Source organism: Moschus berezovskii, chromosome 19 (genome assembly GCF_049115385.1).
Source record: "Moschus berezovskii isolate FMDL1 chromosome 19, NW_MosBer_1.0, whole genome shotgun sequence".
Lineage (NCBI taxonomy): Eukaryota > Metazoa > Chordata > Mammalia > Artiodactyla > Moschidae > Moschus > Moschus berezovskii.
Window position 1 is genome coordinate 48,047,805 of NC_142478.1, and position 27,363 is coordinate 48,075,167.

Here is a 27,363-nt window from a genome sequence, read left to right on the forward strand (position 1 = left end):
GGGGAAATGGGAGGTGGCTCTGGATTGTGACCTGAGTGATAACCAGGTGATCAAGATGACAGAATAGAAGGACATGTGTTCATCTTCTCCTGCGAGAACTCCAAAATTACAACTTGCTGCTGAACAACCATCAACAGGAGAATGTTGGATCCCACCAAAAAAAGATACTCCACATCCAAGGGCAAAGGAGAAGTCCCAGCAAGATGGTATGAGGGGCGAAATCACACTTAGAATCAAACCCCATACCCACCAGAGATGCTCGAAGAGCTCAAACAAAACCTTGTGTATACCAGGAGACCCCACAGAGACTGAACAAGACCTGACTTCGAGTATTTGAGGGTCTTCTGCAGAGGTACGGGTCAGCAGTGGCCTGCTGCAGGGGTAGGGGCTCTGGGTGCAGCAGATCTGGGTGTGGCATAAGCCTTCTTGGAGGAGGTCGCCATTAACCCCACCATAGAACCATCAGAACTTACACAGGACTGGGGAAACAGACTCTTGGAGGGTACAAACAAAACCTTGTGTGCACCAAGACCCAGGAGAAAGGAGCAATGTCCCCAGACTTGCTTGTGATTGTCCAAGAGTCTCCAGCAGAGGCGTGAGTCAGCGGTGGCCTGCCACAGGGTCGGGGCACTGAATGTGGTAGTGCGTGCACGGGGCCTTTTGAAGGAGGTCGCTATTACCTCCACCAGAGTTTGGTCTCAGGTCAAACCACAGGAGGGGAACACAACCCCGCCCATAAACAAAACTTCGGATTTGGCAAGCCACTCCAGTACTCTTGCCTAGAAAATCCCGTGGATGGAGGAGCCTGGTAGGCTGCAGTCCGTGGGGTCGCTACAAGTCGGGCATGACTGAGTGACTTCACTTTCACTTTTCACTTTCACACATTGGAGAAGGAAATGGCAACGCACTCCAGTGTTCTTGCCTGGAGAATCCCAGGGACGGGGGAGCCTGGTGGGCTGCCGTCTATGGGGTCGCACAGAGTTGGACACGACTGAAGTGACTTAGCAGCAGCAGCAGAGCACGGCCCCACCCATCAGAACAAGACCTAGTTTTCCCCACAGTCAGCCTCTCCCATCAGGAAGCTTCCATAAGCCTCTTATCCTTATCCCTCAGAGGAAAGACAGAATGAAAACCACAATCACAGAAAACTAATCAAACTGATCACATGGACCACAGTTCAGTTCAGTTCAGTCGCTCAGTCATGCCCAACTCTCTGCAACCCCATGAATCACAGCACGCCAGGCCTCCCTGTCCATCACCAACTCCCGGAGCTCACCCAAACTCATGTCCACAGAGTCGGTGATGCCATCCAGCCATCTCATTCTCCGTCGTCCCCTTCTCCTCCCGCCCCCAACCTTTCCCAGCATCAGAGTCTTTTCCAGTGAGTCAACTCGTCACATGAGGTGACCAAAGTATTCGAGTTTCAGCTTTAGCATCAGTCCTTCCAATGAACACCCAGGATTGATCTCCCTTAGAATGGACTGGTTGGATCTCCTTGCAGTCCAAGGGACTCTCAAGAGTCTTCTCCAGCACCACAGTTCAAAAGCATCAATTCTTCGGCAATCAGCATTCTTCACAGTTCAACTCTCACATCCATACATGGCCACGGGAAAAACCACAGCCTTGACTAGACAGACCTTTGTTGGCAAAGTAATGTCTTTGCTTTTTAATATACTATCAAGGTTGGTCATAACTTTCCTTCCAAGGAGTAAGCGTCTTTTAATTTCATGGCTGCAATCAGCATCCGCAGTGATTTTGAAGCCCAAAAAAATAAAGTCTGACACTGTTTCCACTGTTTTTCCATCTATTTCCCATGAAGTGATGGGACCAGATGCCATGATCTTTGTTTTCTGAATGTTGAGCTTCAAACCAACCTTTTCACTCTCCTCTTTCACTATCATCAAGAGGCTTTTTAGTTCCTCTTCACTTTCTGCCATAAGGGTAGTGTCATCTGCATGTCTGAGGTTATTGATATTTCTCCCAGCAATCTTGATTCCAGCTTGTGCTTCTTCCAGCCCAACGTTCCTCATGATGTAATCTGCATAGAAGTTAAATAAGCAAGGTGACAATACACAGCCTTGACGTACTTCTTTTCCTATTTGGAACCAGTCTGTTGTTCCATGTACAGTTCTGACTGTTGCTTCTTGACCTGCATACAGGTTTCTCAAGAGGCAGGTCAGGTGGTCTGGTATGCCCATCTCTTTCAATGTTTTCCACAGTTTATTGTGATCCACACAGTCAAAGGCTTTGGCATAGTCAATGAAGCAGAAATAGATGTTTTTCTGGAACTCTCTTGCTTTCTCCATGATCTAGCGGATGTTCAGCAATATGTGAACCGTGAACTCCCAGATGTTCAAGCAGGTTTTAGAAAAGGAAGGGGCACCAGAGATCAAATTGCCAACACATGGACCACAACCTTCTCTAAATCAGTGAAACTATGAGCCATGCCGTGTAGGGCCACCCAAGACCGACAGATCATGGTGGAGAATTCTGACAAAATGTGGTCCACTGGAGAAGGGAATGGCAAACCACTTCAACATTCTTGCCTTGAGAACCCCATGAACAGTATGAAAAGGCAAAAAGATAGGACACTGAAAGATGAACTCCCCAGGCTGGTAGGTCCCCAATATGCTACTGGAGAAGAGTGGAGAAATGACTCCAGAAAAAATGAAGAGACAGAACCAAAGCAAAAACAATGCCCAGTTGTGGATGTGACTGGTGATGGAAGTAAAGTCCAATGCTGTAAAGAGCAATGTTGTATACAAACCTGGAATGTTAGGTCCATGAATTGGAAGTGGTCAAACAGGAGATGACAAGGGTGAACATCGATATTTTAGGAATCAGTGAACTAAAATGGACTGGAATGGATGAATTTAACTCAGATGACCGTTATATCTACTACTGTGGGCAAGAATCCCTTTGAAGAAATGGAGTAACCCTCATAGTCTACAAAAGAGTCCAAAATGCAGTACTTGGGTGCAATCTCAAAAATGACAGGATGATCTCTGTTCATTTCCAAGGCAAACCATTCAATATCACAGTAATCCAAGTCTATGCCCCAACCATTAATGCTGAAGAAGCTGAAGTTGAACGGTTCTATGAAGACCTACAGGACCTTCTAGAACTAACACCCAAAAAAGATGTCCTTTTCATTATAGGGGACTGGAATGCAAAAGTAGGAAGTCAAGAGGCACCTGGAGTAACAGGAAAATTTGACCTCGGAGTACAAAATGAAGCAGGGCAAAGGCTAATAGAGTTTTGTCAAGAGAACGCACTGGTCATGGAAAATACCCTCTTTCAGCAACACAAGAGATGACTCTACACATGGACATCACCAGATGGTCAATACTGAAATCAGATTATGTTCTTTGCAACCAAAGATGGAGAAGCTCTATACAGTTAGCAAAAACAAGACCGGTAGCTGACTGTGGCTCAGATCATGAACTCCTTATTGCCAAATTCAGACTTACATTGAAGAAAGTAGGGATAACCACTAGACCATTCCGGTATGACCTAAATCAAATCCCTTACAATTGTACAGTGGAAGTGACAAGTAGATTCAAGGGATTAGATCTGATAGACAGATTGCCTGAAGAACTATGGTCAAAGGCTCGTGTCATTGTACAGGAGGCAGTGATCAAGACCATCCCCAAGAGAAAGAAATGCGAAAGGGCAAAATGGTAGTCTGACAAGACCTGGCAAATGGCTTATAAAAGAAAGTAAGTAAAAGGCAAAGGAGGAAAGGAAAGATATACCCATCTGAATGCAGAGTTCCAAAGAATAGCAAGGAGAGGTAAGAAAGCCTTCCTCAGTGATCAGTGCAAAAGATTAGAGGAAAACAATAGAATGGGAAAGACTAGAGATCTCTTCAAGAAAATTAGAGATACCAAGGGAACATTTCATGCAAAGATGGGCCCAATAAAGGATAGAAATGGTATGGATGTAACAGAAGCAGAAGATATTAAGAAGAGCTGGCAAGAATACACAGAAGAACTGTATGAAAAAGATCTTCATAACCCAGATAACCACGATGGTGTGATCACTCCCCTAGAACCAGACATCCTGGAATGCGAAGTCAAGGGGGCCTTAGGAAGCATCACTACAAACAAGTCTGGTGGAGCTGATGGAATTCCAGTTGAGCTATTTCAAATCCTAAAAGATGATGCTGTGAAAGTGCTGCACTCAATATGCCAGCAAATTTGGAAAATTCAGCAGTGGCCACAGGACTGGAAAAGGTCAGTTTTCATTCCAATCCCAAAAAAAGGCAATGCCAAAGAATGTTCTAACTACCGCACAATTGCACTCATCTCACTCAATAGTAAAATAATGCTCAAAATTCTCCAAGCCAGGCTTCAACAATACATGAATTATGAACTTCCAGATGTTCCAGCTGGATTTAGGAAAGGCAGAGGAACCAGAGATCAAATTGCCAACATCCACTGGATCATCGAGAAAGCAAGAAAATTCCAGAAAAACGTCTACTTCTGCTTTATTGCTTAGGTCAAAGCCTTTGACTGTGTGGGTCACAACAAACTGTGGGAAATTCTTCAAGAGATGGGAGTACCAGACCACCTGACTTGCCTCCTGAGAAATCTGTATGCAGGTCAAAAGCAACAGTTTGAACTGGACATGGAACAACAGACTGGTTGCAAATTGGGAAAGGAGTACATAGAGGCTGTATGTTGTCACTCTACTTATTTAATTTATATGCAGAGTAAATCATGTGAAATGCCGGGTTGGAATCAAGCTGAAATCAAGATTGCTGGGAGAAATATCAATAACCCTAGATATGAAGATGACATTACCCTTATGGCAGAAAATGAAGAAGAACTAAAGAGTCTCTTGATGAAAGTGAAAGAGGAGAGTGAAAAAGTTGGTTTAAAGCTCAACATTCAGAAAACTAAGATTATGGCTTCTGGTCCCATCACTTCATGGCAAATAGATGGGGAAACAATGGAAACAGTGTCAAACTTTATTTTTTTGGGCTCCAAAATCACTGCAGATGGTGACTGCAACCATGAAATTAAAAGATGCTTTCTCCTTAGAGGAAAAGCCATGACAAACCTAGACAGCATATTGAATAGTAGATAAATTACTTTGCCAGCAAAGGTCCATCTAGTCAAAGCTATGTCTTTTCCAGTAGTCATGTATGGATGTGAGAGTTGAACTATAAAGAAAGCTGAGCACCGAAGAATTGATGCTTTTGAACTGTGGTGTTGGAGAAGACTCTTGAGTGTTTCTTGGACTGCAAGGAGATCCAAGCAGTCCATCCTAAAGGAGATCAGTTCTGAATGTTCATTGGAAGGACTGATGCTGAAGCTGAAGCTCCAATACTTTGGTCACCTGATGCAAAGAACTGACTGATTGGAAAAGACCCTGATGGTAGGAAAGATTGAAGGCAGGAGAAGGGGATGACAGGATGAGATGGTTGGATGGCATCACTGACTTGATGGACATGAGTTTGAGTAAGCTCCAGGAGTTAGTTATGGACAGGGAAGCCTGGTGTGCTGCAGTCCATGGGGTCGCAAAGAATTGGACACGACTGAGTGACTGAACTGACTGATAACCAGGTCAGGTGGAGGAGAGAGAAGGAGGGAGACAGACAGAGCGAACATCTAAAGAGAAAGAGCCAGTAAGAGACAGAAAAAGAACACAGACTTGGAGAGAGCAGAAAAAGGGAGGCAGCAAGGAAAGAGAGAGGGGAACAAGACAGTGCATCTCAGGGAAGCAGCAGTGAGCAGTGGTGTGAAGCAAGATCTTCATTCCCTGCCCAGGAATTGAACCTGGGAAGGCTGGATGAGAACCAAGAATTCTAGCCACCAGACCAGCAAGGGCTAGAGGCTAGAAGCTATTTTTCTCTGGATCTTTGCCCCCAGTGAAAAATGCATTTATCACAGAGGCAGAAACTGTAAATGCAGGTACAAAGTTTATTCTTACAGACATAGCACAACGAGTGGGAGACCACATGGAGAAAATGTTTGCTTGGTTAAGACAGAAGCAAGGCAGAGACAAACGCCCAGAGAGAAAGGGTGGGCCCCTCCTAGCGGTGAGCTGCGCAGCAAAGAGGTGGCTAAGTCATTTATACAGGTCAGTTCTTCTGGGCCTTTGTCTTCCTTCAGGCTAAGTATCTGGTTCCTTTTTCCACACCTGACCTAACCTGGGACCCTCCCCTGGGTGCGCACACACCTCTCAGCCAAGATGGATCTCAAAGTAAAGGCTTCTGGGAAGAGCAAGACTCATTATGGCCTGGCGTTATCCCTTGACTTTCACTCCCATAAAGGAGCCTTTTGGGGGCATGTGTAGTGTCTCCTTTGTCCCAAAAAGGGGGAAGCAGAGATCCCTTAATCCTTTACTCAAACAGCGTTTGCCCCTCTTTGTCCTTGCCATGACTATTACTTTAGGCGTTTACAAGAGACATACAATGGCTGTTTACCCTGTTTCCGCTATTACTTCCATCTCAGAGGGCAAACAGGAGGCTGATTGTAAATGCCTGATCTGGAACCCACCTATCTCTTGTCTCAGGAATCCAGCCTGAAGCCCCCCTTCTTCCTGCCCCCTGAAATGCAAATAGGAAACCCGTTGTAAATGTCTAACCTGGGGCCCAACTGTTGCCTACTTCGGTGGAGGGTGCACACTAAGAAGCAAAATGAGCAAGGTGTCAGGGAGCAGAAAGGAATAGGGATGCAGAGAGGGAGTGAGAAGGAGACCGAGACCCAGACAGAACAAGGGAGAGACAGACAGACAGAGGCAACACCACGAGAGTCATAAAGGAGCAGAGGACAAAGAAACCAGCAGACCCAGGCTGGTGGGTGTGCTATAGAGAACGTCCTCCAAAGCACTTATTTTATTTTGAATTGGTTCCCACACCTGAAAATGGAGAGTTTTTCCCAAGTTAAAAATGCATCTTTATTAAGATGAGAAGGTGCACGTTCTCATAGGGCAGCCAGTCACTGGAGCTGAGAAGTGACCCCCTGTCTAAACAGGGCTGAGGTCTCCAATTTGCTGCAGTCCCCACCACTCCCTAATGTCTCTGTGTTGCTCTGCCTTCAGGCTTGCACGGTCACTCTTCTTGCACCTGGCTTGCTTCGTTCGTTTCCATCACTGACTGACCTTCTGCAGCTTTCAGCACCACCCTTCTTTTCCTTGGTCTGTTGAACCCCTGGGAAATCTATGCTTCAAAATCAACAGGGGCTGCCACTTTCTCCTGGGGGCCCAACAGGCTCGAGGTATTTTTCTTGGAGTAAATGTTCATCTCCAGGGTCTGTTGATCCCCTGGAGCCTTGGCCAGTTCTCCCCACAGAAGTTTGGGATTTCAAGGCCTCAGGCAGGGACCCCTCCTGCCTCATCTCTACAATCTGGTGTGTCCCTGCTGAAACAGGCCACTCTGCCCATGTGTGGCCAGAACTGTCCATCATGACACCTTTACAAGTTGTTTCTTCCCCTAGGAGGGTCTTAGAGGGGCTTCTGGGCACCTACCCTCCATTAGCAAAGAGCTGTCCAGCAAGAAATTAAGTCTCAGAGCAGCCTGGATGCTCAAGCTGAAGAGAGAATGCTCTGGCCAGACTGCAAGTTGTCTGAAACTTTGCTCCTTATTAATACCACCTGGAAAGAATTAGAAAACCCTGATGCCAAAACCCCAAATAAAAAAACGGGCAAAGACCTTAAACAAGTACTACACACGAGAAGGTAGACAAAACACTAACACACCCATGGAAAGCTGCCCACTGCAGAGTCACTAGGGATATAAGACACAATGTTGGTCAGATAGACCAACGGCAACACGGAGCAGTCACAACTCAGCGTGGCCAGTGGGAGCAGACATTAGCAAGACCGCTTTGGAAACCTGGCAGTTTCTCCTAGAGGTAAAAACACTTCCTACATGACCAGCCGTTCCACCCCAGGTATTTGCCCAAAAGAAATGAAAACATGTCTACACAAAGATGCGAACGTTCATAGCAGCAGCTTTATTCACAATAGTCCTGAATTGAACCCAAATGTCTATCAACATGTGAATAGATAAACGAAGTGTGATCTAGCCACGTATCAGGATGCTTCTCAGAACTACAAAGGGACATATGGTGATGCCCATAACAATGAGGACGAAACTCAAAGTGTGGCAAAAACATGAGACACGGAAGAGCACATGCTGTGTGATTGATGTACAGAGAAATCCAAAGAATGCAGACACCTGGTGGAGGAGGCAGGGGCGGGGAGAGATCCTGGAGGGTCCCAGGAGCCCTGGGATGGGCACGTTCTCTGCCTGGACTGGGTCAGGTTTACCCCAGTGTATCCGTCAGTCAAGCCACTCGAACCACACACTTTCAATGGATGTGTCCTGTTTTCGTGTGACTTTAACTCTGTTGAGTTGACTTTTTAAATGAATTTTAAAACATACAAAAAGGTAATAATTCTAATGCCCAAGCTACTTATCATTCCATTAAATTAGCATCGCTGAGCTGAGATCTGGGGGATTCCAGCAACAAGAGAAGAACGCCAGCCAACATGAATCAAAGCAGCTTTGTGGAGACATGAGCACCCAGTTAGAGGAGGAGCCAGCAGAAATGCCAGGCGTCTCCCTGCACACTGGGAAGAGGGTGTCCCCTCCACCTCAGTCACCCCAGGACAGTCTGCAGGGTAAAAACCCCTGCCCCTATCTTTCCTGGAAGTGGATGGGAGAAGGGCCCTCCACAGACCCAGTGACCTTCACCGAGGGGAAGTTCTGGAGACTCACCATCCCACAGGGAGTACAGCAAGGAGAGAGATGGTCTCCCGAGAAGATACTACAGGGTTTATAAGAAGGCCAAGATGGAAGGCTGGGCGCAGCAGACAGCCATGTCTATGTCCTGACCACCCAGAACCCATGAATTCGACCTCATTGGGAAAAGGGCCTTTGCAGATGTAATTAGAATGTTGTGATGGGGAGATTACTGTGGATGACCCAGCTGGGTCCTGAATGCTGCTGAAAGTGTCCTTGTAAGAGATACACAGAAGAAGAGAGACCATGCCACTCCGGAGTCAGAGATGGGAGGGATGCAGCCACAAGCCAAGGACACCTGGGGCCACCAGGAGTTGAAAGAGGCAGGGAGGGTCCTCCTCTGGCGCTTCAGAGGAAATATGGCCCTGCCCACACCTTGACGTCAGACTTCTGGCCTTCAGAGCTGCTGTTGCTGCTGCTGCTGCTAAGTCGCTTCAGTCGTGTCTGACTCTATGTGACCCCATAGACTGCAGCCCACCAGGCTCTGCCGTCCCTGGGATTCTCTAGGCAAGAACACTGGAATGGGTTGCCATTTCCTTCTCCAATGCGTGAAAGTGAAAAGTGAAAGCAAAGTCGCTCAGTTGTGTCTGACTGTTAGCAACCCCATGGACCGCAGCCTACCAGGCTCCTGCGTTCATGGGATTTTCCAGGCAAGAGTACTGGAGTGGGGTGCCATTGCCCTCTCCGGCCTTCAGAGCTAGCAAAGGACAAATATCTCTTGTCTGAAGCCCCAGTTCATGTGGTACTCGCTTCACAGCTGCAAGAAATGAACATGCCTGTGTCCAGAAGAGGGCCCTCTGCAGAGCCCTGCTCCAAGGTTGGGAGATCCCAAGCCTCGCTGGGCATCTCCCAGCAGGGTGACCCCACGGGAACGGAGTCAACACACAGCCATGTTGAGATGAGACCCTGAGGCCATTCACATCCAGTAATGCGTGTGACAATCACAAATATTCCTCAGGTCCACATGGTGCCATTGTCACAGCTAGTCCCCAAGTTGTATCCTCCATGTGCATGAGTGCAGCCCACTGGGGAAGCAGAGCCCTGACAGGGGCCTCTCAACACCACCTTCAAGGCTGGTGGCCAGCTGGCCCATGTGATCGCTTTAACCACACCCAGCCAAGGCTTCCTGCAAATTGGAGACAAAGCCAACCAGCCTCTCCCCAGACCCCGCTGGGCCCTCGGCAGGCTCCATGCTGGGACTCATTGCCCTCCTAGTGATGCCTTGGACAGTTCCCAGACGCCCAGCCATTCTTCTTGGGGGGAGAACAGGGCGTTCTGAATCTTCTACTGTTAGTGTACACAGTGCCAGGGGAGCCTGGAGTGGCGTGACCTTGTCCTTCAAGTTCTAGGGAAGCCACTTGAGTCTCAGTATGTCACCTTATTTGTCATATAATTCTCAAACTTGGAACCAATGTTTATACTTAAGAGATTTCACACGAAATTGGTATCTACTCTTGGAAAAGCAGAAGATTCTGGAAAAACCCAGGTCCCCATTCCTAGCTGATAATGATCCACTGGAGCTGAGTTGTTACTGAGCTCTCGGGGTGGGGGAGGGGGGTCAGTGCTGCAGTCTCCACTGCTCCCAACAGCCTGCTTCACACGCCCTTCAGGCTGGAGGGTCTGGAGTGACAAGATTCCAAGGGCAGCCTGGAGGTCTTTGCTTCCAAGGTCATTATCCAGAGGATGGCCCTCCTGTCCACCTTCTCAGGGAAGGGTCTTCCCACAACCTCCCCTCAGTGGCAGACCCATGAGAAGAAGCCCTGGTACCCCAGCTCCTGCAGCAAAGGCTCCTGGCAATCCTTGTGATGTTGCCCCTTACCGCATCACGAGACCTGACCCCAGGCTGGGAACCTGCATCCCTGGGGCCAGTCTGTGGGCCTGAAAGGGTCTTTCCTGATAATTGCTCTAGGGTTTCTGGTCTCCCTGAGACCTGGGAGAGGGGCTGATGTCCTTCTTCTGAAGGACACAGCTCCCACACCTGCTCTGAGGAAGTTGGCCTCGGAGAGGCTGGTGTGTGAAGATTTACCTAAGGAAATTTCCCTGCCAGTCATTATCCAGGAAGCTCAAGGAAGAAAAGGGTCAAAAGAAGGCTTGGATTTCTGCGGAGAAGTATCTCAGCCTTGACAGATGGAAAAAGAGAGGGCAGTGAGAGGCTGGGAGGCCCTCATGGTCCCAGGGGTCCTGAGTGCTGGAGGTGGCTGCCCGCGTGAACTGTATCATTGAAATGGGACTATTTCCTGAATTCTGAACAAGGTCAAAATGGGACCCATGACCAGTGGCGTGTTTGTCACCGTGTGGCTCTGAGCTGCGAGCAGAACGCAGGTGTGGGGCATTGGCTGCATTGTGTGGGCCCCCCGCCTCTAGGAGGGCAGCTGTAGCCCCTCAGCTCACCTGGCTTGCATCTTCCTGGGACCACAGAGCCCACATGTGGGTTTGCACCCCTGTTCCTGGGGCAATCCAGATTCATGCCAGTGTGTCTGGTGGATGCAGAGGCACCATGGGTGTAAGCTGGCTTCCAGTGGGGTCAGATGAACCCAGAGGAAAAGGGGATGTTGTGGGATTGGTGGAGGGGCCCACACCCAGCGCCTGCTCCCCTCCACAAGCAGAACATGGAATGAGGGTCTGAGTCACACCCGTACTCACACACAGGTGCACACTCATGCATAGAGATGCACTAAGATACAAATGCAAGCACACAGACATGTGTACATGCTCACACACAAAAAAAACACACATAGATCTGCACACACAGACACACACATAAGAACACACATAGATCCGCACACACAGACACACATACACACAAAGCCACACATAGATCCGCACACACAAGACCACACATAGATCCGCACACACAGACACACATACACAAGACCACACATAGATACACACACAGACACACACACACAAGATCACACATAGATCTGTGCGTGTGCACACACACACACACACAAGATCACACATAGATCCATGAACACAGACACACACAGACATACACAAGATCACACATAGATCCATGCACACAGACACACACACGCACACACACAAGATCACACATAGATCTGCGCACAGAGACACGCACACACACACACACAAGATCACACAGATCTGCGCACAGAGACACGCACACACACACACACAAGATCACACAGATCTGCGCACAGAGACACGCACACACACACACACACAAGATCACACAGATCTGCGCACAGAGACACGCACACACACACACACACAAGATCACACAGATCTGCGCACAGAGACACGCACACACACACACACAAGATCACACAGATCTGCGCACAGAGACACGCACACACACACACAAGACCACACACAGATCCGTGCGCACATTATAGACATGCATGCATGCATGCTCAGTTGCTTCAGGCATGTCTGACTCTTTGTGACCCCACGGACTGTAGCCCACCAGACTCCTCTGTCCATGGGAGTCTCCAGGCAAGAATACTGGAGTGGGTTGCCATTTCCTTCTCCAGGGGATCTTCCCAACCTAGAGATCGAAACTGCATCTCCTGTGTCTTCTTCATGGCGGACGGATTCTTCACCACTGAGCCACAGGGGAAGCCTGTGCATACAGGCACACTCGCACATAGTTGCTTCTCTGGTCACAGTGGTAGGTTGGTGACATTTTCCTTGCTGACTTGTCACTTACCCTCTCCCAAGCATCACTTCTTACGGCACTGGGTGGTCTTGATAAGCACCTCACCTGCTGGGTAGGAAACAATTCGTCAAAAGAACGGCTTGAAACCCATTCGACCATCTACACTGATGGACTCTGAGTTGACTTCCCTTTTGCCACTGTAACTCACGCTGCAGCGCATAGCTTTGTGCAAATTGCTTTTGGATCAGTGTCCTAGGATAAATGCCAGCCATGGAATTAGGGGATAAAATAGTAACAGTAAATGGTCCCCAGGCTCCAGACCCTCCTCCATATAGTTTTCATCTGCACAGCCGCCTTTGGAGGAGGCACCATTCTGCCTCTCGTGTTACTGGCAGGGAAGCTGAGCACAGAGAAGCTGAGCAGCTTGCCCAAGGGCACACAGTTGGTGTGCAGGGAGCTGGGTCAGCATTGCATCACTGCATAAGTACTGCTGGCTCTCTATCCATAGCTTCAGACTTCCAGGAGGGTTGAGCCAGTCCACACCAGTTTCTCCACCACCTTGTCACCAATGCATGTGGCCCCTACACCCGGTCGGCTGTCTTCCCCTGTGTTTATGCTGATCACCTGGCAGTGCCCTGCCTGTGAGCCTGTGCTTTTCTTCAAGACATCGAGAACAGGCACCTCTCTTGTCCCTTGTCACCCTCCCAAAAGCTGAAGAGTCCATTTGTGATCTTCATTTTATCAGCTCCTATTCATATAGAACTCCGAGGCTTCATGGACCAGGGGATGTGTGTCTATGTGTGAATGCCTAGATGTGTGTCTGTGTGTATCTCTGTGTGTGCATGTGCTGTATGTATCTCTCTGTGTTTGCTGCAGGTGTGTATCCATGTTTATGTGTGTGCACATGTCTGTTTCTGTGTATTGTGTGTGTACAAGTTATGTGTGTCTGCATGTATCTGTGTGCATTTGGGTGTGTATGTGTTTGTGAGTACATTTGTGGGACTATGTGTGTGTTACGTGTGTCTGTATATCTGTATATCTGTACATGTTTATTATGTGTGTGTCTGTCCTTATGGGGTATGTGTGTTGCGTGTGTGTCTCCTTGTGTCCATGTATCCATGTGTGCCTGTGTGTCTGCTGCGTATGTACGCTTGTCCATGCATGTGTGTGTGGTGTGTGTGTCTGTGCACTTGTGTGTGTCTGCTTGTCTGTGGCCTCTGCAAGGCAGGAGCCCGGGTGAACATCCTCGTGGAGAGGCTGTATCCAGGCGTGCAGCACATCGGCCCAGATGTAAGGATGCTCCCCAGGGTGACAAAGTTCCTCCTCTGCCTAATCTGAGAACCCTCGGCCTTTACTGTTTCCTGTAATCACAGCAAGAATTTCTCATGCAAATAAATTCAGAGCCAGCTGACTCTGCTACCGTCGCCTTGTGAGGTTAAGTTTATTTTGGAACTCGGAGCAATAATAAAAAAATCATTACAGCTGTAATAGACTTGGCAGGGACTTAGCAGTTCAATTCATCAGAGATCATCCTGAGATTTTTGTGTTGTCATTAAGAAAATGAAAGAAATAGCTGTCGTCGCCGGTGAACTATAACTTAACCAGTTAAACGCTTGCTACACGTCACAGATGACATTAAAATTTCGTTACTATTAGATTTGTGGCCCAAATGTCATGACAGAACAAATTGGATCTTTACACAAACAAAAGGATAATTGCCTTATAATGCCTCTGTTATTCTTGGACAACTCATGGGCACTTGCTTCTGATGTCCCAGTCACTGTGAGCAGAAATGCTTCTTTTAAACTGTGATTAAGAACATGGGGTCGCAAAGAGTTGGACACGACTGAGCGACTGAACTGAACTGAACTGAAGAACAACTTTTTGTGTTGTTTTCATTGAAGAGAGATTTCATACCTGTGAGAGCAGTGGGTGGGCACAAGTGGAAGCAGAGGAGAGAGCAGCCTCAGCCCTGTCTTTCGGGGGTCTTGGGGAGCTTTCGGGGACAATGGGGAGCCTTTGCCGGTCCTCTAAGAGCTTGGAAGAAACTGAGCCCTTAGCCTACAAGGTGGTTGTCTTTGTTTTGAAGCAAATTCTTCCATCCAAAGCTTGGAAGGGGACTTCCCTGGTGACTCAGTGGTAACTAATCTGCCTGCAAATGCAGGAGACCTGGGTTCAATCCCTGACCCGGGAAGATCCCATATTCCTCAGAGCAACTAAGCCTGCACAGCTACTGAGCCTGGGCCGGGAGCCACAACTACTGAAGTATGCACACCCTACAGCTTGTGTTCTGCAACAAGAGAAGCCATCCCAATGAGAAGCCCACGCACTGCAACTAGAGTGGCCCCCACTCTCTGCAACTAGAGAAAAAGCCTGTGTAGCAAGGAAGACCCAGTACAGACAAAAATAAAAGTAAATAAATTTTAAAAAAAAAGCTTGGAAGGTTCTGCTTTCTTACAAAACAGAGATTATGCCTATTGCTAGAAAGATATTTTTCCTTTATGTTTTTTTTTTCTCCTCCAACTAATAGGTTCTCAGTGTGCCCTGAGTTCATGATGTGAATGCATCAGGGATGAACGAATGAGCCAGTGAGTGTGCAGGTCCATTCACAGTGGTACCGCCCACTTTTCTCCGCGACTCTGTCCGTTCCCGACCTGCTTTGATCACCACTGCTCCATGAGTCCAGGGGAGGTCAACACTGATAAACTGCTAATACATCTTAGAGGAAAATATAACTAGCACATTGACACGTGATTTTACAGATACAATTGCTTGGGGCAAGGCAAGATTTACTGACATTTTTAAAATGTGTAGATGTAAATAGAATTATTACAGGAATATAGTACAGCTGGCAGTCTGTTGCATATAGCTGCAGAGGCTGTACACTGTACAACTTCAAGGTGTGTCATTCAGAGAGAGCCTGATATTGAGGACGTTCTGTAGAGTTGAGCAGTGCACAACCTGTGTGACTGCCAATTGCGGCCCTGATTCCCGATACACAGATAAAATAATGAAGGAGGTAGGTAAGTGACTGAAGCTTAGGAAATTATGATCAGGGCTACGAAATAACTCACTGGGTAATCAGATTTTTAAATTTTTAAAATCTTCACTAAGTTGCCTGAATTGAATGCTGGTTTTTTTGGTCATCTCTGATGGGTGCAAAGACAAGCCTGAGGCAAGCCTTGGGCACAGTGACCAGGGAAGACAAGGAGCTCAGGGATGATGTGTGAGGACTTGGAAAGAGGGTGGCAGCCCCCCGCCAAGGCTGCCGGGGTCCGCACCACACACTGATGACCCGCTCACTCCCTGTCTGCTTCTCCCCAGGACCCCGGCCATGATCGGCTGCTCCTTCGTTGTGGACCGGGAGTACTTCGGGGACATTGGTCTGCTGGACCCGGGCATGGAGGTGTACGGTGGGGAGAACATAGAGCTGGGCATGAGGGTAAGTGTCGCTCGACCACCGGGGCCACTCACGGGGATGGTTTGCCCAGCAGACCTGTCGAAAGTTGTGCCTGGCTGGTCTGTGAGCTGCTTGTTACGGGTCAGGAGGAGGTAAAGCCCCCAAACTTAGGTCAATGTAAGAAACCTCTGTGGCAAGGGGACTGGGAAGCATTATGAATGTGGTATTAAGAGACTGTATTTCAGATCTTACTTTATTTCTCAAGCCACTCATTCTGTTGCTTTACACTGAAGTCGGGGCTAGTGGGGAGCTTGGAAACTAAGAGCTGGTCCTGTGCACAGGGAGTTTGTGCATCAGTGGTGAGGAGACCCAGGAAGATCGTGGGCTTGTCTCGGTGGAAGTGAAAGGCAGAGTGCCCATGGGCACTGTGGGCATTGGAAGCTCCCATGGCTTCTCCAGGGGGCCAGTGTGTAGAGAAGACTCCAGGCAGGATGTTTTCTTCTAGTTAGTTTCTTTTTGAATTCACTTTAGTTTTGCTTTTTAATTGGAGGATAATTGCTTTAGAATGTTGTGTCAGTTTCTGCCATACAACAGTGCAAGTCAGCCGTATATCTCCACCCTCTTGGACCTCCCTCCCTGCCAATTCACCCCCTAGGTCATCACAGAGCACTGAGCTGAACTCCCTGTACTATACAGTAACTTCTCACTGGCCATCTATTTCCCGCATGGTAGGACGTATCAAGGCTACTCTCCATCCGTCCCACTCCCTCCTTCCCCTGCTGTGTCCACAAGATGGTCCTCTATATCTGTGTCTTCCAGGAATGTTATGGTTCCAGGTCTTATGCTCAAATCTTTAGTTCATTCTGAGTTAACTTTTGTGCATGATCGTGTAAGACAGTGGTCCAGCTTACTGTTTTGTGTATAGGTGTCCAGTTTTCCCTGGACTGTCCAGCAGCATTTATTGAGGAGACTCTTTTCCCTGTTATATATTCTTGGCTCCTTGGTCATAAAGTCACTGGCAATGTGTGCCTGGGTTTATTTCTGGGCTCTCTATTCTATCGCATTGATCCATGTATCTGTTTTTATGCCAATGTCATATGTTTTGATTATCGTAGCCTTGAAATATAGTTTGAAATCAAGGCATGTGATGCCTCCAGCTTTGTTCTTCTTTCTCAAGATTGCTTTGGAGTCTTTTGTGATTCCACAGAAATTATAGGAATTATTTGTTCTATTTCTGAGGGGAAAATATCATTGGCATTTTGATAGGGATGCACTGAATCTATAGATAACTGTGGGTAGTATGGTCATTTTAGCAACATTTTTCCAATCCATGAGCAGGGATACATTTCCATTTATTAGCATCTTCTTCAGTTTCTTTCATTGCGTCTTGTAGTTTTCAGAGTGTAGCTTTCACCTCCTTGGTTCAGTGTGCTCCTAGGATAAAATGGGATTGGGTTCTGAGCCAATGCCCAGTCGAAGGCTGGTACTCTGGGCTCCATTCTCAGCTCAGTGGGACGGTCACAGCATGATTGACACAACATGACACAGCCCATCCAAAGAGGGATGGGCAGGACTTTCAAGGACTGTGCACCTGGGGTGCCATAGGACCCTGCTTCCAGGAGAGTGTGGGTTTGACCCCTCAGCCCCTGATCATGGGTCACCAAGTCCTTGCCTCACTCCTGCTAATACTCCTTCCTTTCCTGTTGCAACTGCAGCCCAGTGACCCTGCTCAACCCCGAGTGCACAGCAGCCCAGGATGGGGAAACAGCTTAGCCAGGTGTACACAGGGCTGGAAAGCAGACTCACACTAGCTCAAGGCTCACTAACCAATGGTTAGCTGTCTGTAGCCAGTGGCAACACTGGAGGTCCTGAATCAAAACACATTTGACACAGGATCTATCAGCCTTGACAGAGCGCCGTCACTGGGAGGCTTAAGCCCACAGACCAGTCTGAAGACCCAGCATGGCTGCGGGTTGCTGGGGAGGACCCCTCCTGCCTCTCCCAGCCCCTGGTACCTTCTGTCAACCCTTATCTGATGCAGTGACTGGTCAACGAGGACAGAACAGCAGGCAAGATGCCAACAACTTCTTTTTTAATTTTTCAATTTATTTTTGGCTGTGTTGGGTCTTTGTTGCTGTGAACGGGCTATCTCTAGTTGCAGTGAGTGGGGGCTACTCCCTAGTTGCAGTACCCAGGCTTCTCATTGTAGTGGCTTCTCTTGGTGTGGAGCACTGGCTCTAGGGCTCATGGGTTTCAGTAGTTGTAGCACATGGGCTCAGTCTTTGGCGGCATATGGTCTCTCTAGTTGTGGTACTCAGGCTTAGTTGCTCCAAGGTATGTGGGATCTTAGTTCCATGATCAGGGATCAAACCCATGCCTCTTCAGTGGAAGCATGGAGTCTTAACCACTGGACCACCAGGGAAGTCCCCTCTGGTCACACTTGCCCAAGAATCCTCCAACTATTCTTAATTATCAGGGTTGCCCCATCCAAGGGCAGAGGAACTTGGAGAGCTATGGATGACCCCGGTTGGTGATGCCCTCTCTTAGGGGAAGCTGAATGAGCTTGGTCATGGATCCAAACTGTGAAGCAGGACAGCTCCCACGGCCTGTGACAGTCGACCCACGGGCTCTGGCTGTGTGGGAGCAAGCCTGCCATGGGCAGGATAGCCAGAGCCTGACAGGCATGCAAACCCACACTGCCACCTCTGACCTCAACTCCAGTGCCCTCCTGCCCCTCTTCAAAGAGGCCAAGACCAGGGTTTGGGGACAGCCAGTGAACTGACCAAGTCCTGCAGCAGTGGATGGGCCGGCCATGAGTCGCTCACCCACCAGCAACCAAGCCTGAGGCTCAGAGCTGTTTCTGATTTAAATAAGAGGAAGCCAGCATGGGCACTGACTTCCAATTTTTAGGACATTATTTGGGATAAGATTCATCATTAGCTGTCATGCTGCATCCTGATGATCCGACCAGCCTCCCTAATCAATAGCAATTAACCAGAGGCCAAACAAAAAATTTAGGCAAAGCTTTATTGGGGCTTCTGTGGCTACAGAAGGCAGTGAAAATAAGCAACAGTTTCCCTAGCCTGCTCCCCTGAGGTGGGGGCGAGCTGAGCTGGTTCCCTATATGTGGTGAGGGTAGGGGTGTGTCCAAGGGTTCAGGCTGGAGGAGTGGCTTAGGTGGTCTGTCCACCCCGAAGATGGTGCTGTGTGCAGGGGAGCATACACAATACCCTGCTTTTGCTCCTGGCTCTTCAGAAGTGGCAGTTGGGTTTCAGTCTTTTTGTATCTTTTGTCCAGAATTTGCCCCAACTGCGCATGCTCACAGTTATTTTTAGTCCCTTAGAGTTTTTTGTGTTTTGTTGCCCAAGGAGACCTTTGTCCAGGTACGAGCACTGCAGCAAAGGGTCCCAGGTTCCAGCTGGTCTCACTGTGGCCCCAGGATGCTGTGACAGCCGCTCCACCACTCAGAGTCCTGAGCACAGCAGGTTCACAGGCAGATTGGGAGGGACTGGGAGACCCACCACGAGGATGCGGCAGGTCCCTCAGTCTGGTTCTGACTCCAGCAGCATCAGAATCACCTAGAGGCTCCTTACAAATAGACCACTGAGCTCTACCCCAGAGATGTGGATACAGTATAGCAGGGTGGAGCCCAGGAATCTTCATTTTCAACAAATTCTCAGGGGCCACTGACTCCACTGGAACCCACTTTGAGAACCAGCTGCCTACCGTCCCCCACTTCCCCGCCCCGACTGCCACTCTGGGGTCCCTGAGCCAGCCAGGCTCGCATGCTGCTTGCTCTGCAAAGGGCCTGGCGCATTACTGAGCTCACTCCATAAATACAGACAGAGGGGAAGGGGCCAGGGGCCAGGCCTCGGGGTCTCCTGTGTTCAGGCTGTGCTGAGGTGGGGTTGAGCTCTGATTGACTTAGGGCCCTTGGGCTTTTATGTTTTGTTTCTGGGCTTTCATTTAGGTTTTTATTTGTCTGGGGAGACTTTATTCACAGGAAAGATTGTTTAAGACTTATTTTTTACATTTTATATACAGTTTATTGAAGTTACACTTTTTCAAACCTGTCTGTTTTAAGATTTTAAAGTGAAACCTAGAGGTCATATCATTATGGTTATAAATATAATAAAAGAACACTCAACTTCCCCTTTTCTTTGATTAATGTTTGATTAACTCAGATCGAATAGATTAAACACTATTAAACAATGATCAGTTCCATTTCTGCCTAGTTAAATTCTCTTGAACCTTTTAAAATGACACTTATAAATGTGTCATATTTTCTTTTCTCTTTAAGAACTTCGAAGGCCTGATATCACTGCAGAAGCTCCCCTAAGTGCTTACAAAATTCTCCTGTGTCTAGTATATCAAACTTATACCACATCTCAAATTCTCTGAAGCATTTCAGGATTGTTTGCAACTGTTTTAAATTCTCTGACAAGGTCCAATTTTAAACCACGAATTTAGAATCAACCCTCAATTATACATGTTAAAACAGAATCAGAGGATTAATCTGGTAGTCTTCAATATGCTGACTTTTCCCAACTGGTTTCATCATTAAAGACCAAACCTTTTCAAATGATTCTTGAACCTGGCAGGAAGTGCCAGTTCTCCGTATTTGGTCTATTCCTCCTACTCTGCATTGGATTTGAATCTTTCCTGGAGTTAGATGATGGCAGCTCAGGGAGCAGTGTCAGAGTCCCAAGGAAGCTGCAGTGGTCCTGGGGGATGGGGGAGCCCAGCTGCTGCCCCCTGATGCTCAAACTGGGTGGGGGGAACACAATGCTCAGTGGACAGGCACCTGGGCAGAGGGACCCCACCCTGGGAAGGATGAACCACCACTGGAGACGCAAGGCATGCATGCAGGGCTGGACAGAGAAGCACCCCCGCGACCTTTCCCTTCCTGTCTCCTTCCAAACCAAACTCAGCTGGCAGCTAAGGGCAGTTGGGGCCGACTTGCCAACCAAGTCAGGTGGGACCAACCAGGGGTTGTGGGCTATGAGAGGCAGGAGGAGGAATTTGAAAGCAGGGACCCCGGAGGCGCTTTGCAGTGGCTCAAGTCAGGGGCAGTGCAGGGTCAGGCAGAAGCCAGCCTGGGGGAGCCGACAAGGGAGGGAGAAACAGGGTGGACCTGGTCCAGGTGAGCAGGCACCAGGTGTCTGGGAGCCGGATGAGGGCAACAACTGTATCCTGCAACCCCAGAAGAGAGAGAAGTCAGGCTGGACACCACCACCTGAATCTAGGAAGCAGGCCATGTAGGGGGTAAGGTAGGGGCAGGGTCTATCTAAGACTTCTGAACTGTCCAAATGAGAACTGGACATGGGGGGTGGGGGAGGTACTGCCCTGGGTGTCGCCATGTAGGCACCTGGGAGCGGGCGATGGAGAGACAGGCATGTCTCCATGTCTGGTGGTGCCTGGAGCACCAGGAAGACTGGTGGGAATATCCTCCTAGAGAACGGGAAAGGAGGTGAGCCTCCACGGCCGGGTGGTGGGTGCGTCTCCTGAGGAAAGGCAGGAGCTGGAGGCTGGGGTACCTAACCACGGGCACCAGACACCCTGCTGGGAAGAGAGGGCACCCCGCACAGGGCTGGGGAGACAGAGAGGACAGGTAGGGAATGACCCATACATAACATGAGCAGTGCCCACGCATACCACATACAGTGTGCCTCCCACAGTAAGGGGGCTCCCAGAAGTGGGGTAGCTGCCCAGTAGTCCTGGGGACAGCTGAGGCTGTGTGGGAGACACGGGGTGCTGATAGGCTCAGGGGGAGGGCAGAGCTGGGGAGTACCCTGGTCCTGGCTGGTGAGGCAGGAGGGGGTCCAGGTGTGACACTCCCCTGACCCACCGTGCTCTGTGAACACACAGAGACCACTGCAGGTTTGGCCATTAGACAGCAGGGAGAGGGCCAGGACGATGCTCACATGGGTCGCTTCTCACAGGCGGTTACAGTGACAAGGGATGGGGAGGCCAGGGGTTATATCTGCAGGAAGGTAGGAACCTTCAGATACGGAGAAGGAAATGGCAACCCACTCCAGTGTTCTTGCCTGGAGAATCCCAGGGACGGGGGAGCCTGGTGGGCTGCCGTCTATGGGGTCGCACAGAGTCGGACACGACTGAAGCGACTCAGCAGCAGCAGCAGCAGGAACCTTCGGATATGTTGAAGAAGGGGCATCCAGCAAAACGGGACCAGCACCAGCCTCTGTCTGTCCCTGGTGCTTCGACCACAGGCAGGTCCCCAACGCCCCCGACCTGGGTCTCCACTTTGTAAAGGGGGCTCCGGGCTCTGCGCTGGGCAGGTCCTCCTCGCGGTGGGGGAGGTGCTGGGGTTGGCGCTGCTGGTGGGACACCAGGGCCAGTTCACTAACTGAGGTGAGGCAAGTGTAGGGGGAGGTGTGGATTCGGTGTGGAGGTGAGTGTGGACTCGCGTGTAAATAAGGATGTAGCTATAGATATGGTTGTAGGTATTCCATCCCATTCGGATATAGATCTGGATATAGAGAGATACACCAGCATGCAGATTCAAACACAGGCGACAGAGCTAGACATACATATACAATATTTATTTTTGTTGTTGTTTAGTTGCTAAGCTGTAACCAACTCTTGTGCGACCCCATGGACTATAGCCCTCCAGGCTCCTCTGTCCATGGGATTTCCCAGGCAAGAATACTGGAGTGGATTGCCATTTCCTTCTCCGGGGATCTTCCCCACCCAGGGATCGAACCTCCATCTCCTGCACTGACGGATTCTTTTACCACTGGAAGGTGGATTCTTTTACCATTTATGTAAAATAATATGGCATGCTGTGCTTGTGCTGTGTAGTCACTCAGTCGTGTCTGACTCTGCGACCCCATGGACTGTAGCCCACCAGGCTCCTCTATCTATGGGGATTCTCCAGGCAAGAATACAGGAATGGGTTGCCATTTCCTTCTCAGGGGATCTTCCCAACCCAGGGATCAAACCGGAGTTTCTTGCATCGGCAGGCAAATTCTTTACCAGTGAGCCACCTGGGAAGCCATATTCCAATATAAGTGATATTATATGGTATTTATCTTTTCCTGATTTACTTCACTTAGTATAATAATCTCCAGTTCCATCCATGTTGCTGCAAATGGCATTACTTCATTTCTTTTATGACTGAGTAATATTCCACTGTATATATATATATATGCCACATCTTCTTTATCCATTCATCTATCGATGGATATTTAGGTTGTTTCCATGTCTTGGCTATTATGAATAGTGCGGCTATGAACACAGGGGTGCATGTATCTTTCTGAATTATAGTTTTGTCCGGATATATGCTCAGGAGTGGGATTGCTGAATCATATGGTAGTTCTATTTTTATAAAGTTTTATTATTGACCAGATTTAAGGTAGCTTGCCAGGAAACAGAAAAATTCCAGCAAGATAAAGTAAATTATAAATAGCAAGAAGAAGAAAGAAAAAATCAGGCAGGGACATGAAAGGGAGGCAGGATCTCCAGGGGCAAGCCTGGCGGCCGGGATCAAGGACCCCAGGACAGTGACTCACCCTGGTCCATGAGGAGCAGGCTGTCCTCACAGCAGACGGGGCCTGGGGGTAGGGAGGGATGCCCGCCCTGTGGTTTGCAGGCTGTCCTGTGCTGTTAACAGCTAGCAGCAGGATACCCGTGGGCCTGAGGGCAGCAGCGTCACCCTGCCTGGGGGCTCCTGACCAGTCCTGAGTTTTAGGGCAGGGTCTCCCTACAAGCCGAGCAGCCCATGGGCCACAGCAGGCTGCAGAGGAGCAAAGGGCAAGCCCAGGCCTTGGGGGGATCAGAATGAACAGGTGTGCCTCCCCGACTGCCTGTTTAGGGCAGAGATCAGACTCATTTCAAGTGACCTTCCCTGAGTGCTATTCTCAGTGGAGCCGCTGCTGAATATCACACACCCATGTGTCCACACAGCCATCGCCGACCGGAAGCAATGGAGCAGTTCCACATACCACCACTAGGGGGCAGGGTGGGCCCCTCGGTCCTCTTAGTCCCGAGTCTGGGGGCTGTGCCCACTGGGTCCCCTGCAGGCTAATCGCCCAACTCCTGGAGAGGCTCTGGCAGGGCCAGGCTGCACATGCCTCCCCCTTCTCTGGGGCTCCAGTTCCTGCCCTCACAGACCCTCGGTGCTTCCAGCGGCTTCTGGGGAGAGGCCTGTGCCCTGTGCGCACCAGCCCCCACACAGCTCGGTTCTTTTACTGGTGGCTGGCTGCCTCCTGAGCATTGTCTTCCTCACAGCCCAGCCCACTGGGGACCCCTCCAGTACCGCACCCCTGTTTGAAATGACTAGAGCAGTTTCTGTTCTGGTGGGAGCACCTCACAGCCCTGGCATCAACCTCCCAGAAAAGCTGTGTCCCTGGAAGATGGGCGCCTGGGTAGAAGGTTCCCACCTCACAAGACACGAAGAGGGGCAGGAAGTGAACAGAACACTGCCCAAAGCTCAGGAAGGAGGTTGGACTGAGAATCCACCCTGAGGGACGCCAGCATGGGAGTCAGGTCAGGGAAAGCGGCTGGTTCCCCTCTGCCACCCCTGCCAGCTCAAGTCTGCAGCTCAGGGGCTTTGTCAAAAGTAAGCCCTGGTGCACCCTCTCCCACATCGATACATAAATTATCTGCCACCCCAAGTGCCCCCTCTCTCTTTTAACTTGATTATTTCAAGTGGAAAATCTCAGATTGAATTCTAGGCTCCACCTCCCTTTTGAGTAGATCCAGGGCCCCTCCCTGGAGAAGAAAATGGCAACCCACTCCAGTACTCTTGCCTGGAAAATCCCATGCACGGAGGAGCCTGGTAGGCTGCAGTCCATGGGGTCGTGAAGAGTCAAAACAACTGAGCGACTTAGCAGCAGCAGCAGCAGCAGGGCCCCACCCACTGGACACCAGCTCCTCGCCTCCCCCAGGGCCCACCTTGATGCCTCCACCTTGGTCTTGGCTAATTCATCTGAGATCCCGCTGAGTCAGGAAAGCTGACATCAATGCATCAAAGCCCAGGGAGGCTGACCTTGACCAGTTGGCCCAGATATATAATATGCATAGAAAGTCCCATATAATATACATTGAGCCGATATTTAGAGACTGTGGGTCAAAGAGGCATTTGCTTGCAGTCTCCTGGGCTGTGCTGTGTCCCATCCAGTACTGTGAGTGCTTAGCTGTGTGGCAAGGCCCTGGGTGAAGGGTTTGGGCAGTTGGATGAGTTAGCAGGGCTCCCCCAGGAGAATACAAAGATGGGTGGGCACACGCTAATGAAGCTCTTTCTATGCCTGTCAACCTGCGAAATCAACACAGGACACACAGACATGGGTCCCCAGTTACAGCTAGTCTGTGTACCAGTTACTCTTGCCGTGTAACGAATATTCCTCAATTTAGACACTTAAAATTACCCCCTCATTTTGCTCACAATTTGGTGGGTCAGGAGTTTGGGAAGATAGCTCAGCTTATGGTTTCTCACCTGGGTGCTGTCAGAAGGTGGCTGGGTTTCACTCATCCGAAAGCCCAGCAGGACATGACATCCGAGGTGGATGCTGCCTGTCTTAGAGTTCAACTGGGGCTATAAGTGACAAGGCCTCCCCGTGGCTTCACACGTGGTGGCCCCAGGCCCCAGCATCCATGTACCAGCAGACAAGGCAGACACTGTGAATCTCTTTCACATCCCAGTCTCGGGAGTGGTGGAAGGACACACAAGGCAGACCAGATCCAAGGCTCAGGAGAGGGACTCAGGACAGTGGGAGAGTCCAAGGACTTTGCATTCTTTAACTCCCAATGTCATGGTCTCCTTCTCCTATTTGCTTGTTCAACACAGTGTAGCTCTTCACACCCCCACCCCCACCCCCACCACCTGTGACCTTGGGCACTTTTCTCCTTCTGCTTCAATTCACTCATCCCAAAGTGTGGTTTTGAGACAGGCTGGGGCCTGGGACTCTGCACCTGGACAGCAGAATACAAAGAAACTATAAGGAACTAAAAATGTTTGCACCCACGTTCAGTTGGGTCAAACTATGAACAATAAGATACAAAAAGGCCACAAACCAACTGCCATTTCTGAGGCGGGGGCAGCAAAAGCAGGGTCCTGCCCATGATCCCTGCACATAGCATCACCAAGGGGGTGCCCACCTAAGCCATCCCTCCAACCCCACCCACCAATCAATCCACTCCCACCCTCACCCTATCTAGGGGAGCAGCAAGGGCACCTGTCACTGGTTTTCACTCCCTGGTGCCACGGCGCGAATCCTAACAAAGTCTTGCCTGAATTTCTCATCTGGCCTCTTATTAATGTCTGATGATTTTAACGAGTCCGAGGACCCAGGTCGGTATCAAGCCCACCTGGAGTTGGGCTCCTCCGCAGTCTGCACCCTTCTTGTTCATGCTACACAGAAGCCAAGAGAGGGGGCTCTTTCATCATCACCCTGAGAATCCCAAACTTCCTCCCACAGTGTGTGACGGTCCCCATCCCGCTCCCTGTGTGTCCCAGTGCCCACCCTCTTACCACCCGCACTACCCTCCTGCCTCCACCCTCCCTGGTTCAAGCCTGAGCCTTCTCTTACTCAGCGCAGAGCCCCACCCCGCCTGGTTGCCCCCACCCCCCGCCCCCGCTTCGCCCCGCCCACCAAAGCTAATCCTTGTCTTCTCACTCTGGCTCTATGTGGCTCTATCCATCACTGTCTCGTCTAGCTTATTAGCTTACGTTTTACTGCGGGTCTCCTCCCCTCCCTCACTGGTTGGGATGTAAGTCATGTGCGCTGGGCTGGGTCCCCTTCACTGCTGCATGCGACCGCCTTCAGTGTTTGGTTTACTTATAGAATAAAAGATGAACCATCCGTTCTAAGTGCTGGGTTCCGGGGCATCAAAGGGAAGCGAGGTGTTCATTGGCTGAACAATCGCCTGTTGAGGAATAGAGTGTCGACCGCCGTCCTAGGTGCTGGGGATTCAGCGGGGCACACGCGTCCCGTCCCTTCATTCCCAGTGTGGTGATACCTGGGATCATGGAGGCTGTCATTTTAAATGGGATGATCAGGGGAGGGGTGCTGAAATGGTGACATCTTAGCAGATGTGAAGGAGGAGGGGAAGAAGTTATGCAATGATAGGGAAGTGTTCCTGGAGGAGAGAACCGCAAGTGCAAAGGCCCTGCGGCAGGAGTGTGGCCTCCCTCCCCCCACACACACCCTGAGTGGCCCCGGGCCGTGTATTCCTCCGGCCTTCTCAGGACCCCGCTGCCACTCAGACAGGCCTGGCAGCCACCACACTTTCTGATCCACTATTAACACAGGTGGCCACACAGCCCTTCTGATCGATTCAGTCCAATTAGAGGAGTAATTCTGTGGTCTCGGGGCCAATTTACATTTCTGTGATTGTAAAACTGCCAACTGCTCAGCGCCTAATGAGGAAAGTCCTAGAGCCAATTAGGTGGAAATGAATCCGTTGCGTCCATTAGGTTTAATAAAGGTCAGGACAGAATCAAACGGGGAGCGCCTGCTCAGGAAAGCTCTGCAGCGCAGAAATTGGAAATCGTTTGTGTCTCTATTTTAAAGTGTTCCCAGTCACTGCCTCCCCGACAGTGTTACAGGCAAAACCTCGAGGCAC

The 27,363-nt window shown here is 49.7% G+C and overlaps 1 protein-coding gene across 1 annotated transcript in view; it reads left to right on the forward strand.

Moving 5' to 3' along the window:
• Nucleotides 1–27,363, forward strand: part of GALNT9 (polypeptide N-acetylgalactosaminyltransferase 9) — a 116,292-nt gene that overhangs the window by 61,486 nt on the left and 27,443 nt on the right. The window contains exon 6 of the mRNA XM_055405089.2: nucleotides 15,702–15,819. Coding sequence (XP_055261064.1) covers nucleotides 15,702–15,819 — 118 coding nt within the window. The remainder of the gene's footprint in view (nucleotides 1–15,701; nucleotides 15,820–27,363) is intronic.